This window comes from Rissa tridactyla, chromosome 11 (assembly GCF_028500815.1).
Source record: "Rissa tridactyla isolate bRisTri1 chromosome 11, bRisTri1.patW.cur.20221130, whole genome shotgun sequence".
Lineage (NCBI taxonomy): Eukaryota > Metazoa > Chordata > Aves > Charadriiformes > Laridae > Rissa > Rissa tridactyla.
In genome coordinates this window covers 19514883-19532405 of record NC_071476.1, presented here as the reverse complement: position 1 = coordinate 19532405, position 17523 = coordinate 19514883, and the positions used below count along the sequence as shown (strand labels likewise).

General features: G+C 56.3%; 2 protein-coding genes across 11 annotated transcripts in view; one reads left to right on the top strand and one right to left on the bottom strand.

Moving 5' to 3' along the window:
- Positions 1-2254, top strand: part of SIL1 (SIL1 nucleotide exchange factor) — a 99340-nt gene extending 97086 nt beyond the window's left edge. For all 9 annotated transcript variants that reach the window (XM_054217687.1, XM_054217686.1, XM_054217682.1 and 6 more), the window contains one exon: positions 1796-2254. In XM_054217687.1, the coding sequence (XP_054073662.1) occupies positions 1796-2146 (351 nt within the window). In that variant the 3' untranslated portion in view covers positions 2147-2254. The remainder of the gene's footprint in view (positions 1-1795) is intronic.
- A 7034-nt stretch (positions 2255-9288) lies between these two features.
- The window catches only part of CTNNA1 (catenin alpha 1), a 121895-nt gene continuing 113660 nt past the window's right edge, over positions 9289-17523 (bottom strand). For both annotated transcript variants that reach the window (XM_054217677.1, XM_054217676.1), the window contains exons 17-18: positions 12904-13038; positions 9289-9886 (exon numbers count right to left, since the gene is read on the bottom strand). In XM_054217677.1, the coding sequence (XP_054073652.1) occupies positions 9599-9886; positions 12904-13038 (423 nt within the window). In that variant the 3' untranslated portion in view covers positions 9289-9598. The remainder of the gene's footprint in view (positions 9887-12903; positions 13039-17523) is intronic.

Sequence of the window (17523 nt, the reverse complement as noted above, 5' to 3'; positions counted from 1 at the left end):
GAACCAAGCCCACGCCGTTAAGTGGTTTATTTTCAAATACCTTGGATTACTGCTGTAAATGTCAGTTTAAAACCCGTCTTTCCTTGCCGTCGCCTGTTGTTTAGTCACTGCGTTTCTCTTACTCCAGAGAACGGAAATTAAATCCACTTTCACTCAGTTTATAGCCAATTTGCCCCGCAGATTATTGCTGCTGTAATACTTGGGTTTCAGGCACCGCGGAGCAACGTCTGCATTTTGAAACAGTTGTTTTCCAGGAGACTTTGTAAAGGTGCAAATTATTTTTAGTGGGTCTGAAATTTTATCAGGTGCTGGTTGGAAGGCGCAGTGCTCCCGTCCGTCTGCTCGCCCGCAAAAGCAGCCCACGTGGGCACCCTGCCCCGAACCGTTCCCCGTGGCTCCTGCTGCACGATTCCCCCGCCCGCCCCTCCGGCAGCCCCCTCTGTTCCCGGCCCCAGGCCTGGCAGATTCTCAGGTTTATGTTAAAACAAGGATTTTTCGCTGCCCTTCGGACCGGGAATGCCGCGTAGCGATCCCAGCCCCGTCGTGGAGGAGACGGGAGAGCCCTCGGTGCCCGGCGGGATGCGGGGCTGGGCCGAGCGGGGGTGACGGATTTGGGTGACGTTCAGATAGGTTGGTTTGAAAATCAGAAACTACATCGACACCTCTCTGCTCTGAAGCACAGACTGCCGGGGCTCCGAATGGCTTTTTTTTTGCCGTCTTTTTTCCCTTTTCACCCCAAATCACGTGTGACCAGTGCGGGTGTAGCAGACAGCTCTCTTGGGGGACCGGGAGAGGGGAGGTCTCCTTGGCGTTGTCCCGCCTTGTCCCCACCGTGTCCCGTAAATCAGTGGGATAAAAGAGCACGACCAAGCTCCCTGCAGGAGCTTCCCGGGGGACGGCAGGAGTCCACTGCAAAGCTGATGAACAGGTCAGAGAAAATGTCACGGGCGCCCTTGGGGACCCAGGTGCCCCCCGGGGATGGGGTTGTCCCATCGCTTCTCATGGCAGCTCCTGGGCACGCTGCCCGCCCTCGCCCTTCCCCAGGGCTGGGTTTCTGCTCTCCGCCCGTGCAGAAGCCCTCGTAGAGGCAAGCAGCCGACTCAGAACTAATTAGTGAAGCACGGACACAGTATTTATCCCGGGGGGCCACCAGCCAAGCCGGGAGGAGCGCTCCATCGGGGAGCAGAGCCACTCCACCAGCCGAGGCCTGAAAGGCGTCGGGGTGGTGGCAGGTTTCCCTTCCTCCCCCTGGCGCTGGCGCTGCTCGGGGCAGGTCTCTGGCTGGGAAGAGAAGAGAGATGGTGGCTCTGCCCGCCCCGGTCCCCGCGGCGCCTTTCTGCTCTCGGCACCATCTCCGCAGAGTTCCAGTATCGGGGGTTTTCTGGAGCAGGCTGGGAGGGGAAGGTCTGGCAGTGGCCGGAGGAGACCGAGATCTCCGTCTCTTCCGTAGAGCAGCGTGAAGCCAAGCGGTGACGTTTGTTAGGTGCCGAAGGAGCCTGTCCGGCAGCCCAAAGGAACAGATTTTACAGGTCTTCTGCTGAACTTTGTCCCCCTTTTGGGGCCATGTGATACCGAACCTCCCGCTCACCAAGAGTTCTCCAGGATTGGCCGCTGTGGCCAACTTTGTGCATGGGCAATGGGGAACCAGGACACAACCTCGCCTTGGTTTTCCATTGCAAGTCACCTTCCAAGGCAGATGTTACGGGATGTGCATCCTACTCTCCTGCGATGTGTCACCTGGAAGCGGTTGCTCTCCCGATAGGGATATTAATCCATGTCCCACCACTTCCCACAGATGCTGCTTGAGGACTCGCAGCACGGAGATCAAATGGAAGAGAAAATCCAGCAGTACCGGCAAGTCAAGCTGGTCCCGGCGGTGGTGGAGCAGGACTGGTGCGTGGTCGTTTCCAACCTGCTGGCCATGCCGGAGCACGACACTCGGGAGAAGGTCCTCAAGACGGTTGGTGTACTGATGGCCTTCTGCAAGGAGCGCTACCGGGGGGACCAGGCCCTCAGCACCACCCTCAGCCTCCTGCGCAGCGAGTACGAGGAGCTGGCGGCGGAGGAGCAGAGGGAAGGTGACAAAGACGGCTATTTCAAGGAACTCCTTGGCTCTGTAAATACCATCATCCAGGAATTAAGATGAAACTAGCTGTAGATCCAGTTCAGTTCCAGATCAATTCAGTGCCCAAGGGTGAGTTTTGATGGCACCGATGTAAATGCACTTTTGAATAAACTGCTGGGCTGAATGAGATCCCGCCAACAGCTTCGTTACTAAACCAGACGCGTTTGGGGACACGTTTTCTTTTGCGTGGGGCACTGCTGGAAAAACAGAGGTATGTACCGTAGAGGGACAGCGAGGCAGAGTCTCAGCTTGTGTTGCCTCCAACCATGGTTCCTTCTGAGTGTTCTCAGTCCGTCTGCGGGTTTGTTTGGGGTGGGCAGGGCTGAGGGCGGTGGGACTGTCCCGGTCAGGCAGCTCTGCTGCCCACAGGGGAGCGTTTGTTGCCGCAGCTCTGATGTGCCATTGTTCTGGCCTGGCCGTGACCCGCGGCGTCTGTGATCTTTTATTTGCTGCTGCGTAATGGATCTGGGCACGCAGACAGCACCGTTGGCCTTGGGATCGTTCTGTGCTTGTACGGGAAGACTGAGCGTTGCTTCCTTGAAACGTTGCTTGGAGGAGCTCTCTGGAGGTCTCTAATCCAGCCTTCACTCAGAGCAGGACTGTCCCTCAGCCGTGGCCGCCTCCGAGAAGCCCAGCTCCACCCGCTGTGTAGGTCATGTAGCTCCGCTGTGGCAGCTCTCCTGCAGCCCCTCCCTGCTTGGAGGCCACCCACGTCCCAGTGGCCTGGGGGTCAAAACATCTGTCTAAGCCCTGGGGTGGTGCAGCCATGGAACCGCTCCTGCCGTCGCGGCGGCTAACGGGCTGGTGAAGCACGCTTTGTCCTGCAGCAGACCATTGAGACTTGCTTGCCTTCTTCCTGCTCTTGGAGGTGGCTTCCCAGATGATGACCTAGGGACTGAGGCTGGCCAGCCGCGGATTTTTCATCCATGATGAAACACTCTCCTTTCCGTGCAGGGCTGGGCATCTCCCGTCACACACCTCTTCCAGGTGCAGCTTCTGCTCTTTTCCCTCTAGGCTCAGGTCCCTGTCCCCATGAACCCCCGTTGGGGTCCTCCTCACGCTGGATGGTCCGTTGGGGAAGATGCTCTGCCCTCTCTTCATGGGGCTGATTCGGTCTTCCCGATGTCGGCCTTCCTCAGGCGAGGCGTCAAAGGCCGGGCGGTGGCCACTGGTGCAAGAGGAGAGGAAGAGCTGAGCTCCCCCCTGCTGTCCTCTCCTGCTGCCACGTGCGCGGGGAGACCCCCTTCACACCAGGCTTTTATCTTCTCTGGGCCCACGCAGCCGGGGTGACCAGTGTCCTGCGTGGGGACCAGCCCCGGCCGCTGGTGCGGGTGCCGTTCCCCTGCTGGGGGGAGCCCCCACGCCCCGTGTCCTTGGGGCAGGCGGCAGCAGAGGCCGACCCCGCTGGGCTTGGGGTCTGCAAAAACGGGGCCGTGGGGGTCACTCGTGGCTCGCTCCCTCCCTCCCGCGGTGGAGGTTTTCCTACGGCTCTGACACTCAGTGGCAGCCGGGTGCTGGCCGCCGGCTCGGGCGGCTTCCAGCGGTTTTCCCGCCGCCCCCTCTTCGAGGGTGACTTTTCGAGGGGCTCTTTCTCCGCGGGGTTTGCTCAGCGGCACAAGGAGAGGGGAAGGCAGAGCCGTCGTCGGCGTGTCCCAGCGCCGGGCTGAAAGCGTTTGGCCGCCGAGCGAGGCCGCGGCCGCCCCTGCACCGGCCGAGGGATCACACCCCGCTCCCGGGGCGGCGAGGAGGCCATTGCTTATAATTCCTGTGTTCCCTCTCAAAATTACTCTCTGGCAACAACAGGTATTTCCGTCACCGCTTCTCCTGCCGCCGGCTGAATGGGGCCCGGGGGCTGCAGCCCCACGTTGGCAACGCAAGTGCAGAAAAATAAATGAAGAAAAGAAGCCGGGCCGGTCCCGCAGCGTCCCCCAGCCCTGAGCCGGGGCGGCCGCGTGGGGCTCTGCCAGCGCCGGGGCCGTGCCCGCGCAGCCACACGCGGGGCCGCCTGATCTGTCCCCCGGTAGCCGCGCAGGCCCCTCCCTGCGCCAGCACGGCCGGCAGGCGATCGATGGGGCCCTCGCGGTGCCGTTAGCCCTTCTGGATGCTAAAATATTTCTGGCTACTGTTTACAGCGTGTCAGTTGTCACCGTTAAGTAGCTGGGCTAATGATAAATATTGATTTTTTTTTTTTTTTTTGTCCTCTTTTAGGGTTTCGAGTCAGGCTGTTTGCTAGGGTTAAAAATGATTTTTCTTTTCCTTTTTTTTTTCTTTTTTTTTTTCCTCCCTGAAATGCGTTTCCCAGCCAGTCCTGCCAGGGTTTTGCTTTGTAGGGTTAAAAAAAAAAAAAAAAATAATTATATGTCTCTCTCTTTCTCTGATGCAATGGCCGGGGTGAGCTGGGGAGGCGGCGTTTCTGCGTGAAGGCTGGACGCCCCCCCGCTCTTTCACAGCTGGATTTCTCGAGCTGCGGCGGGTTTAACCCCGATTTCAGGACTGAGCAGGGAGAAAACCAGCAGCGGCAGCAGCAGCCGCGACCCGGCTGGACCAACCCTCCCTGTTCAACCCCCAAAGTCAAAACCCTGCTCTGTAACCCTGAAAGTCTTGAAAACGCGAAGTTTCTGGGCAGCAGCTCGTTCGCCGCGGGGGCTGTGACGCCTGCGCTGGCCCCAGCTCGGCCGCCCCGCACGGCGCCGCCGGTGGGTTCCCCCTGCGGCCCTGGGGAGGGAAAACAGCCACAATTCCCTCTGGTGCCGGGCGGTCCCGATCCCGGTCCCGGTCCCCCACCACGGGGCTGGCGTGTGTGGGCCTGGTGCTGCAGCAGGTTTGCTGATGCCACCCACGTGTCCCCAAAGGGCGACAGAGCCGCGCAGGCGAGCACCGGGCCCGTCCGTAAAGGCCGTCCCAGGCTGGTGTCCCCACTAATGACAGGCTTGTTCCCGAAACAGCGCTGCTGGGCTGCAGCCCGGGGTAATGACAGGGCTGCTGCCCGTCCGGCCGCCCGTCCCTCGGTGGCTGAGGATGGGACGGGGACGGGGACGGGCTGGAGCGGAGGCACAGGGCGTTGTGGGTGCGTCCCACTGCGGTGACTCACGTCCTGCCAACCCGAACTCCCACGTTGGGGTGGCACGGCCACCTCCCCACGCTGCCGGCACTCGGCACTGGGATGGCTCGGAGCAGGCAGCGACCGGAGGGTCCCGGGGCAGACGGAGTCCCCGGGCAGAGCTCCCCAGACCACGCGCCTCCCTGAGCTCCCCCAAACCCAAATCCCGGCACGTGGCGAGGGGGCTCGGAGCAGAGGATCGGCCTGGGATGCTCGCCAGCCTCCAAAATCCGCAGCGCAGGGAAGGGCTGAGCCTTCGGCGCTGGAGCAGCTGATGCCCTTCGATGTTTTGTTTTTTTTTTTTTTCCTTCCCCACCCATTTGTTGGGGGTTTTGAACCCACACGCCCCCCACCACCCGCTCTGCCCTCCCGCATTAGCACATGTTTGGGGTTTGGCCGCCTCTGCTTGCGCTTGCTGCTGCCCGTTCGGCTGTTGGAAAACGCAGCTTTGGGTGCTTCGCTCCCCTCCCCGCACCCAGCGGGATGCCCCCAGCAGCCGGGACACCCCCCCAGCCCGCGGGGCCGGTCTCGGAGCTGAGCGGTGGCAGAGCTGGTCTGGGCAAAGGGAGAGAACCGGGTGGAAAAAGGCGTTCGTTAAACGTCGGCGCAAAGCCTTCGCACACAATTAAAGCAGCGTAAATTCAACATGGCTTGAGTCACCGCCGAAGTACAAGCACTTGAAATTTGGACTAAGACCATCCCCTGGGGATTGCGCCTGGTTTCACTCATACGCTTCGGAAGACAATGCGTGTTCGTTCCCTGCCCCCGGGCGTCCCTGCGCAGCCAGGTCAGGAGGGCTGGGCTCGGGCACAGCCTCACCAGGTGCTGCCATCCCGCAGCAGTGCAAAAAAAACCCAACAAAACCCCAAATCCTTCCTGTTCAATGAATATTTCGGTGTGTTTCGAGCAGGGGTGGCCATGCCCGGCTCCCACCCACGGCAACGAGCAGGGAGGTCTCAAAGCCCTTCCCTGCCCAAAGCCACCGCGGGTCCCCTCCGTCCCTGAAGCCCAGTGATTCCTTCTCCTGTGGAGCAGGGACGGTGCCGAGCTGGGGGGGGGACAGGGAGAGGCTCCGCTCATCGCCCGCCATTGGGGAGCGCGGCCGAAGCTCCCCCACCTCGTACCTGCGTGGCTTTTACAGCCTGACGTGGCCGCGCTGCCTCCCCCCCCCACCGGCAGAGTGGGTCCCCTCCAGCAGCCGCAGCAGAGACCGACTGCGCGAGCCCTTCCCTGTGCTTAATTACATCGTGCTAATTACTGTAATTCTTTTCAATTGGCTCTCTAATAAAGTTAGAGCTTCGCTGGCGTACGGACCCCACCCCTCGCTGCGCAGCGCAGCCCCCGCTGCTTTCTGGTCGCTGCCGCTTTCACGCAGGGGGTTTGATGAAGGCTGACGTTACACGACACGACGCACCGGGCTCAGCCCGGTGACGGTTGTTTCAGAGCAGCGTCCCACCCGCTCGCAGGGGCGCGGAACGAGCATCACGAGCCGGGGCTGGTGCCGGGCTCCTTCTGCGCTGCCGCGGTCCTGGGTTGGCGCCGACATCCCAACTTGGCGCTTACCTGCGATGGTTGCACACAGTCACAGAGCAGCGGCCGCCCCGACGTCTGCAAGTCAAAGGTCCTTGCAGCAACCACCCTCCGTTGGAGCCAGGGGAGCCCGGTCATCACGAGGGGACGCAGAATCGCTCCGCGTTTCAGAGCCCATCTGTGCTTGGCCATAGCGATAGAACAAGAGGGAATGGGTTCAAGCTGCAGCAGGGTAGGTTTAGGCTGGACATTAGGAAACAATTCTTCCCAGAAAGAGTGGTCAGACACTGGAATAGGCTGCCCAGGGAGGTGGTGGAGTCACCATCCCTGGATGTGTTTAGGAGTCGTTTAGACGTGGTGTTGGGGGATAAGGGGTAGGGGAGAACTTTGTAGAGTGGGGTCGATGGTTGGACTCGATGATCCCAAGGGTCCTTTCCAACCCGAATGATCCTATGATCACCCGCTGCCGCCGTGCGCGGCCAGGGCTCGTCCCAGCCGGCACCACCAGCACCAGGACCGATAGCCGCGTCCCTGGCCAGTCACACCAACAGCCACGTCCCCGGCAGGTCACCCTGCCGTGCGGGAACTGAGACTTGGATTTAATGTCACGAAACCCTCCCTCTGCTGTGGGGAGATGGGGCTTTGCCTTCCTAAAGAAAGCAATTAAACAAATTACAGCTGTTAATGATTTATCTCCCTGCGCCTCTCCCCCAGAGACCCCAGCGCGATTCCCCAAGGAGCAATTCCTGGAGACGGGCGAGTTGGGGCTTTTGGCCGCCCATCCCCGTGGTGCCCCCCCCGCCCTCCTCCCAAACCAGCGCCCGCCCCCCCCCGCGACCAGAGTCTCATTTGTTGCCGACTCGATGCTCAAAGTTTGTAGCATAAATTTATTTAAAACGAGCATTTATTTAAAAGCCAAATACACATAAATTTGGCTGCGCGTCTCAATAGATGGGCTGGTTTTTAAAGCCTATGAACAGATCGCATTCGGGGGGGGGTAATGTCTGTATTTTGAAGAGCCGCTGAGCAGCCCGGGGAGTGCAGCCTTTAAGTCGATTATATTAATACCGAGAAAGAAAATAAATCATGTTGTATAAAACCAGTTAATAATTATATATAAAACAAGACCTTATCCACGTCATTAACCCCCGCACGTCAGTGGAAGGAGCCCGGCGGCGGCTCCAGCCTGGTCAGACCTTAAAGGTGTAGGAAAACCAGCACAAAACGCAGCACTTCAGTATCTCTACTCCAGAGGCCAAAATGCTTGAGAAACAGAATAAATTCGGCAAAAAAAAACCATCTCATGAACTACTTAGCTTAATTCTGATCAGCATTTTGGTAACATGACAGCAATAACCTTGATATAAGCGAATTACAAGCTGAGGAAAAGAAATGAAATTATAACGTAACGCTGCCAAGGATCGGCTCTAAAATTTAGCCGCGGTTCAACACATGAAGTAAGACGGGGCCGCTTCCCGTTTTAATGGGAGCTTTTCCAGGCACCGCAGACGCGCCCGAGACCTGCCCAAGCGCCGCTTCTCCGACGCTGGACTTCCCCGCTAAGCGTAAAACCCACCGAAATTCATAAAATTTAACTAAGACGCCGAAATTATACCTTGTAGCCGTAGTTATCACAAATAACGTACAGTCTAAATTGCAGCCCGAGCAAACACTGTTCGCTGGGCGCCTCTGGGAGCCCCAGGCGGCTGCGGAGCAATTGGGAGCAACGAGCACAAAGGGCATTTGCATCTGAATGGCGGGGGGGGGCGGGGGGGGGAGCAGCACCACAATACACCAGCTGGTAAAAGCAACTTTATTAGTTTCCCGCAGCAAAATACATTAGTAATTTGTAACCAGGCATTAAAATTCCCGTCCGGTGTCACACAGAAGTAATCGGCCGCCTCCGTGATTGTGTGTTGGATTGGATTTGCTCCGGGTGCTCCTCCGGAAAGGCCGGCGGGAAGGTAACCTGCGGGTGCTCTGGGCACCGGGTGTCCCGGGCACCGGGCCGTCCATGCGCTGGGTGTCCAGTGCACGGGGTGTTCCACCCGCCGGCTGTCCCGTACACCGGGTGTCCAGTGCACCGGGTGTTCCGTACACCGGCTGTTCCATGTACCGGCTGTCCCCTGCCAGGGATGTCCCGTACACCGGGCGTTCCGTACACGGGGCGCGCATGGAAACACCCTGTCAGGCAAACAGCTCGCTCACAGCAGCGCCCCAGCACCCCCCAGCACCCCCCACATCTCCAGAGCACCCCCAGCAAAACCCAGGCAAGGGCACATCGTCTTTCCGGATGTTTCCCAGTTGTGGTCCCGCTGTTGCCTGCAGGATTTTCCTGCTCCTTTGAGCGTACAGAGCTTGTTCCCTTCTCCACCCAGCAGCAGGGATACACTGATACATACAATGCTTTAATTAATTTTCTTTTGAGTGAAAAGATCTAATTTTCCTCTCTTGATCACAACGAGAAACTGCCGTCTCCGAGTAGCATGATTCAACTGTTAGTGTTAACCGTTAGTGGTACTGTCAAATCCTCTTTGGTTATAGAACATTTTATTTAAAGCAAGATTATACAAAATAATTTTCCGCTAGAAAGACACCCCTGTATTCTAAAAGCAACCTAAATTAACACGCTTCCGCAGGCTGAAGCTCTATTGATAGGACTTAGAAATTTGAGTATTTCCCCGTGTGATCTAAACAAAGTTATCAAAATTATATTAAGTAAATACATTTTGAGGAATAGTAAACTTTTGGAAAAAAAAAAAAATCCTTAGAATATTAAAAGTAGAGTTCTGGAAGGAGCAGTAGTGGCTAAAGAGAAAAACAACCGAGACAGAGACCTCTCTTTAAATACTCTCCATCGCCTTGAATTCACTGAGAGCCTGCACCGGGTTAACGTGTTTCTTCTGGGACGCCCTCTTGATTTTCGTTTGGGTTTCGTCCTGTTTCTCCCTCTTGACCAGGGGTTTCTTCTCCGGAGCCTTCATCTTCCAGGAGACGGCGGGAAGGTTGAGGGAAGCCATGCCCTGGGACTTCTGGTACTTGGTGGAGGCCACGTAGGAGGCCTTGACGGTCTGCACCACCGCGTTCATCAGGTTCTTGGCTGCTTGGATAAGAGACATGGCACTGTCCACCTGCCAAACGGGAACGCACAAGGGTTATTTGCCGTAAAAATGGTGGTTTTAAACTAGAGCAGGGCAGGGTGAGATCAGACATGAGGAAGAAGTTCTTTCCACTGAGGGTGGTGAGACACTGGCCCAGGTTGCCCAGAGAGGGGGTGGAGGCCCCATCCCTGGAGACATCCAAGGCCAGGCTGGATGAGGCTCTGAGCAACCTGATCTAGTTGAAGATGTCCCTGCTCACTGCCGGGGGTTGGACTAGACGGCCTTTAGGGGTCCCTTCCAACCCAACACATTCTATGGTTCTATGAAAACCACACAAACACAGAAATTCCAGAACACATGATAGTCCTGGGATGTAAAAGCACAGGAAAATTGATCGTTCTGGGTTTGCTTTTGAAATCTGAGGTTCCAGATTGGAGGTGGTGTTTTTCTTCGGACACTACGCGGCAAAAACCCGACTCGTGCCCCCGAAACCGAAGCGCAACGTTTGCCTGTGATCTCTGCCCTTTCCGTACCCGCGGCAATCAGACAGGTTTGTATTCTGCTGTTTGCTTTTGTGACTAAGCTTTAACAGTAGCCTATTCTCTAAGGAAATTAATAAAGCTGTACTAATAGCTTAATCACCAATAATAAAAATTTAAGTCACCCTGGAATATTAAGTTGTATTGGAGAGGAAGGAGCGCAACTGCGTCTTCAGCCAGGCCTGGAGCGCTTTCCCAGGTGGTTCCTCGTTTACAAGAGCATTGAAATGAGTCAAAAAGAAGCATTTCCCAAAGCTTCGGTGCGTGGCAGAGATGAAGAGCCAAAACCAGGGCAGGGTGGAAGAGAGAGGGGGGGACTGGCGAGGTGACCTTGGTGGCAGCCCACTTCTCCGGGTGCCGGAGCAGTCCCTCCGGCTTGCAGGGGCCAGAGGGCGCGGGGCAGGTTCTGCTCTGGGCTCTCTGCACCCTCTGCTGAGCTTACGCAGGAGCTCGCCTGCCCCCGCACACCTCAGTTCCTCTGCCGTAGGCACCTGAGGAAGGTTTTGGGGAAAACCCTGGAGCCGTTGCTTGTCTAGCAGCCAGCCAAGCTGAGCGGGGGGCGCTGCTTTTCGTACGGTGCCGGTACCTTCCCTTCCATCCCTCTGTGTTTTCAGTACCACGACAGCACATGGGACCTGCGCCCTCCGGCAAACCAGCGTGTCAGCTTTCCTCCCCCCCAGTCATCGCGCTGGGAAACCTTTGACTGTTTCCATGGATCTTCGCAGCGGTAAGAATCGTACCAAACGCAACAAAAGCAAGGAGGCACTTTTCTAAATGAATTGCCAGATTGCCGAGGGCGCAGGGTCTTGCTGCCCTGGTTCAGAGCTCCGCTTTCGCAACGATTCTGCGCTCTGTGCAGGGGGCGGGGTGTTAACAGCGAGAAGAATTTTACTTTTAGGCAGGCGCAGTCCCTGGACTGGCAGAGGTTCCTCGTCTGACAATCTGACAGAAGTTTAACGCTGCTGCTGGCGATATTCGGCCCCAGTGGGCAGAGACGCGGCGAACAGATAAAACCGGGCGATTAGAGTACGGGTGGCTGTTCACGGAACTCATCCAGGGCAGAAGGGTACGTACATCCCGAAGACGCCGGGTAACTGCAGTAAAACCCTGCAAGTACGTATTATCGCATCACGGAATGGTGACACATCTACTTCCTTGAGAGCGCGATGCCTTCAGCCTTCCAGCTAAGAGGCCAGCCGGCGCGCAGCGCAGAGGCCCAGCAGCACCTCCGTCCCGTTCCGTCCCGTTCCGTCCCGTCTCGGCCGTGCCGGGAATCCCAGCAGCTGGGACGGGCAGCGGCAGGAGGGGCCGCAGAGGTGCCCGACTCCCTGCCAAGGTGCTGAGCGCGGTCCGTGGCCAGCACCGCCTCTGCAGACCTCCCGCGGGTACCGCTGTCCCCAGGCACTCAGTTCCAGCTTGTTTGCGGGGAAAAAGATGCGCTGATCAGTTTAAGAACTCAAAATACCTAAGTGGCAGAAGGCGGTGAGGTTTTTTCCATTCGCTTTTAAGGACTCAGAAAGCCAAACTGAACTATCGGCCATTTCCGTCCCTTCTTCAACCTCCCGCCTCAGTCACGACATGGATGGGCAAAAGCCCCAGTGATCAAAGGCACCTGTCCGGGGCGAGGAAGAACATGCCAGAAGAAATTAAGAATTTAGCTCCGCTTACCTCCCCCCAGATATCCGTCACCCAGATTCCTCTGAGGAGGAAGAATTTCGTGAACTACAGTGAAAAAATTATTTGCTAAGTAATGGCTGGAATAAGGAAGCAGGCTGGCCCACGGCAGCTTTCAGCTCTCATAAAACACAGCAGCCACTAAAAATCCCTGCGCTCTTCAGGGAAAGAAAGCCTCTTCCAGGCACAGCGACGTTGAAATATTAACATCTCCGGAGCACCGCTGGACCCCAGCGTGTACCAGGGCTGTGCAGAGACACGGGGTAGGTTTAGCTCTGCTGATTAAAGTGATTTGACCTCACTAAGAGCGAAAAACAGTCTGGAAACGCAGCCGATGACGCAAAGACAAAGTGAATCTGTTTACAAACACTGATGAGGAAGGAAAAGTGAAGTTTTATTTCCCCCCTTTCAAACAGTAAGCGTTTCCTCCAAGAACTTACCAGGCAGCGCAGGCGGGATAATAAACTTTGCAAACCTTAAAACTTTGACTGAATCATAAAATGATAGAATGGTTTGGGTTGGAAGGGACCTTAAAGATCATCCAGTTCCACCCCCCTGCCCTGGGCAGGGACACCTCCCACCAGATCAGGTTGCTCAGAGCCCCGTCCAGCCTGGCCTTAAAAACTTCCAGGGATGGGGCCTCCACCCCCTCTCTGGGCAACCTGGGCCAGTGTCTCACCACCCTCACGGTGAAGAACTTCTTCCTAATGCTCCAAAACCTCTTGTCTGTATTTTGTCCGTAATGTTTAGCATAAAAGCTTAGAATAGCTTGGAATAATTGTTCCCCCTGGAAGAAAACCCACACGAACCGGACGCGTCCTAGTTCATACGTACCCCGGACACAACCAGTTCCCCTCCCAGGTTCTGCACTTCGGCCTTCACTTTGCTGCAGATGTTGAGCTGATGGCAGTAGAGCGCGATGCGCTGCAGGTAGGCCAGGAGGTCCTGCTTGCACGCAGAGTCGGGGCACTGCAAAAAAACAAAGGTGAGGTTTTACTTCGCAATCAGGAAAACGGGACCAGAAATCGTTCAGGGAGAAACCAGACAACTCCGCTCCCTGCTGGTGAAGGGGCTGCAGGGATCGTTCCCCTTTCTGTCGAGCTTTGGTGCGCGAAAGACAGACAACCGAGCGATACGTGGGCATCACTAAAGACAACCGAGCGATACGTGGGCATCACTAAAGACGTATAAAAAACCAGAAGCGATAAACACGGGCTGTCGGAGCACAGGGGCAGCCACTGGACACAATCACCGGGGCTCGTTTCAGCTGCATGGCTGCCCTGGAGCTCCATGCGAGGAGGAAGAGGAGGAGGAGGAAGGCTACCTAACCTTCCCAGAGCAGATTTGTTAACCATAAAAGGTCCTTCCTGAACACTGCACAGGCCACAGCAGCAACGATTTGATATCCAAGGTGTCAAGGTCCAACTAACAGATGTTACCAAATCCAGTCTCGATTCCCAATCTTAAGTATTTTAAGCTCGGAAATGATAAACCCGACAGTTACTCAATTATATCCAGCAAAGTAGATATTTTCCTGACTTCTGCTCCCATTTCTTAGCAGTGTGGAAACTAGATTCCTCACCAGGCATGAAATAAAATTTCTAAAGTGCTTGCTGAAGCACTCATCCGTAAGATAAAAGTGACTTCTTCAGCTTTGCAATTGAAAGACCACGTAGGTTCCGGCGACCGCGGCGCAGTTGAGAGAGCTGTTTCCTCGGAGAGAGCCGAAGGGCCGTCCCTGGCGTCGCAGGGCCGAGCGGCGAGACGATTAACGAGCCGGTCTCACGCTGGATTTCAAAACAAGAGGAGCCCCGCTGAGGGGCAGCCACAGTCCAAATCGGGATCTGCAAGCCTAAGACAGAAAGGCTACGGGAAGCCTTTTACCACCCAGGTCAGTCCTGCAGAATCTTTAAAACCGGCAGCGAGGATGGTGGCCGGCAGCGCTTCTCCAAAGAGTACCGGGCCATCTCAGATCTGCCGGCACGCTCGGGCTGTAGGCAGACCAGTGAACAAAGCAGCTGGCACGCACCGGACTCCACACACCCTTTGCCCACCGGACTCTTGTGCTGCGGATGAATCAAGCCCAGGGCACGCGTGCCACGCTCCTGCCCTGTGCGGGCAGCACGAGCCGGGCACCTACGGCTGCCTGAACCCCAGCGGGGGGGCAACAAACATCTCGGGCGGGGGCAGGTACTCGGGAAGCGCAGACGTCGTGGGCAGTGCTGCAAGCTGTGCCCAAGACAACAGATTTTTTTAACGAGTCTGGATATATTCATGATGGCAGAAGCTACTGCAATAGGGATGCGGGGGATACTATGGTCCAACATGTTCATCAGGACACGGAGCTGTTGGAGCGGGGGCAGAGGAGGCCCCGGAGATGCTGGGAGGGCTGGAGCCCCTCTGCTGTGGGGACAGGCTGAGAGAGCTGGGGGGGTTCAGCCTGGAGAAGAGAAGGCTCCGGGGAGACCTTCCAGCCCCTTCCAGTCCCTGAAAGGGGCTCCAGGAAAGCTGGGGAGGGACTCTGGATCAGGGAGGGGAGCCATGGGATGAGGGGGAACAGTTTTAAACTGCAAGAGGGGAGATTTAGATGAGATATTAGGAAGAAATTGTTTGCTGTGAGGGCGGTGAGCCCCTGGCCCAGGTTGCCCAGAGAAGCTGTGGCTGCCCCATCCCTGGAGGGGTTCAAGGGCAGGTTGGACGGGGCTTGGAGCAACCTGGGCTGGTGGGAGGTGTCCCTGCCCAGGGCAGGGGGTGGCACTGGATGGGCTTTAAAGGCCCGTTCCAACCCAAACCATTCTGTGATTCAGTTCTGGTGCCTGCCGGTGAGGACACCACGCTGACAGCAGGCACGCTCCTGACCCAAGCAGGAAGTGTAGAACGGGCGTTACGTGCACACCCAGAACACCTGTAGCTTCAGCTTCCACGTGCTCTACACTGCGTTGTGTCCAACACAGCGTTGCTTAAACCCTGACCTGAGCCCCAGAGCAAGCGTGAGTCGCTGTACTGCGCTGCGAGCTCCCCTGCTCTTTCCTCCTCTGAAATGGCCACTTTGTGCATCATCTCCTCATCTTCCCTCCGAGCACTCACAGGTCTCCTGGACAAAACCAGTATCAGACTCACAACGATTCTTCCGTTTTCTGCTCTAAGGCAGGCAACATTGCACCCGGCATTATTTCACGTCCAGCACCGTCCCAGCCGATCAGGAAGGAATTCAACTGGTGTGAACCAGGGACAGGACTAAAGGCAGACCCTGCAGCGATCTCCATCCTTCCTGGACTGCTGCACCCCCTCCAGGGACTTGTAAATCTCCAGCATCCAGGGGCTTGGCACACAATTCTGGTCACTAAATGCAGGTTTTTTGGCACCCCATATGCGCGCGCACACACACACACTAACCCAAATGCTTTTCCCTGCCCCACAGCTCAGCATGGCGGCAAGCAGGGCACGCCACCCTCCGCTGCTCCCCTCCAGACACCGCGTTAGCTGCGGGTCTGCCCCGACAGCCGCGCTGTGGGGCACCAAAAGCCCCAGAGAAACGCCGAGCGGACGCAGTGATTTCCCGTTTAGACGTGACAAGGAGAGAAGAGCCCTGCTGTGAGCAGCATTCGCTTCCCTTCCCCCAGCACCCCAGCTCTTCCCCCCGCCCACAGCCGGCTGAGGTTCCCAGGCCCGTGCGGTCTGCGAGAGCTCTCTGCTCACCCCTCTGCACAGCAAAATCCCCTTTCAGCCGCTAACCCCGATCCCGTACAATGGACCGTCAAATGAAGACTCCGAATGGACACGGTACGCTTGGAAGAATAACCTTAGAAGTGGCACCAATTTACTACTTAATGCTTCGCTCAAGCCCAGGGTTATTGCTTGCAGCCGCGCAGCCTCTCCTCTCGGAGCAGGGCAAAAATCCCCTCTTGGGCGTCAGCAGCAGGGTCTGAGTCCCAGTTCTCACGTCAGACCTTCTCTCCTGAGCTACAGCTCGAGCTGTACAAGACGGAAGCAGGAACCAACGTTTCCCTGTCTATAAAAGGCCGAGAAGGAGAGCGCGGCCACAAGCAGTGATGTGCAAACAGGGGGTCACGCTCAAACCGAGCGTTTGCTTCCCACAACACCGACGGAGCTGCCGTAACAGACACTGAACTCTGAAAGGAAGGTGGGTGCAGCTAAATAAATACACGTGCTTTTTCCAGGGCCAGAACAAGGTGGGTTTTTAAGCCAACGTGGTATTTCATCACAGCAGAGAGAAACCAGCTGTGTTACGTGTTGCATACAGAGATGCCTCTGCATGGCGGGATGCTGGGATCTAGGGCAACACACACGCGCGTTTGGGTGGCTTTATGGGCATCTGACCCGCTGTGTCCATAAACGAACAGAATTCACCTTCTTAGCCCCAAGGAAGGTAATGAAACACCCAAAGTACCTGCAACTCTTACGTAGGCGCGTTGCTTCCCATCAGTGAAGTGAAAACCGTGAACAACGAAGCAGCGAAGCTCGCAGGTTAATTTTTTAAGCTAATCAATATTAGTCAGCGGTACAAGATGTTTTAGAGAAAGTCCACAAATAGCGTCGGCCAAGGAGCTAATGAAAAGCTGAAATTACCATTTTGGAAAATGCTCTCCATCTCCCAAACAGCTCATCTAACAAAGCGAACGAGCGGCGCAGCGGCAGATTGAATTGAATGTTGACAAATGCACAAATACGGCACGTCAGAAGGACCGCCGAACAATTCAAGGTACTTTATGCGTTGTGAGTTTATGGAAAGCATTTAAGGAGAGACGGTCTCAAGGAAAGCGGGTGCCGCATGTTTACCGATGGCTGAAGGAGGCAGCAAAACGTTCGTGGGGGAAGCAGTGGAATAGGAAATATTTGGTTGTATATATCAATGTGACGTGAGCTGGAAAACCTCATCCTATACTGCGTGCGCTGTTTCTACAAGGAGAATAGAGGATTCAGCTCAAAGAGAGACGAAGTTTAAATAGAGATATGACACAAGATAAAAAAGAACATCCACAAAAGGCACTGCAGATGCCTGTGTGATCCCTGTCCTTTCCTACGCAGGAACACTCAGATAAAAACCAAAAAACCCCAAAAGGCAACAGTTTCAACACTGATTAAGAAAGATTACATTATTGTACCAACCTACAACAGCCACAGAGACAAAAACCCCGCCTGCAGTGCTAGCTTGGGAGGATTCCCACCAGCCGGTCACAGCAGATAGCTGCATCGTAGGCAGAAACCAATGTGTGCTGGGGGACACCCCCGCCTCCCCAAACCCCCCCGAACGGGACGCTGCCACAGGCTCAGTGGGGATCGTTGACAAGAGCTAAACTGGCTGCTCCGAGTCACATGCAGGATCCGTCCCGGGCAGAGCAAACATGCACACGCATCCCCTTGCTACCACCCCGCGGAGCAGCAGAATCACCTTTTCCTCCCTTTTGGCAAAGAGAAGGGGCAGGGAGAGCC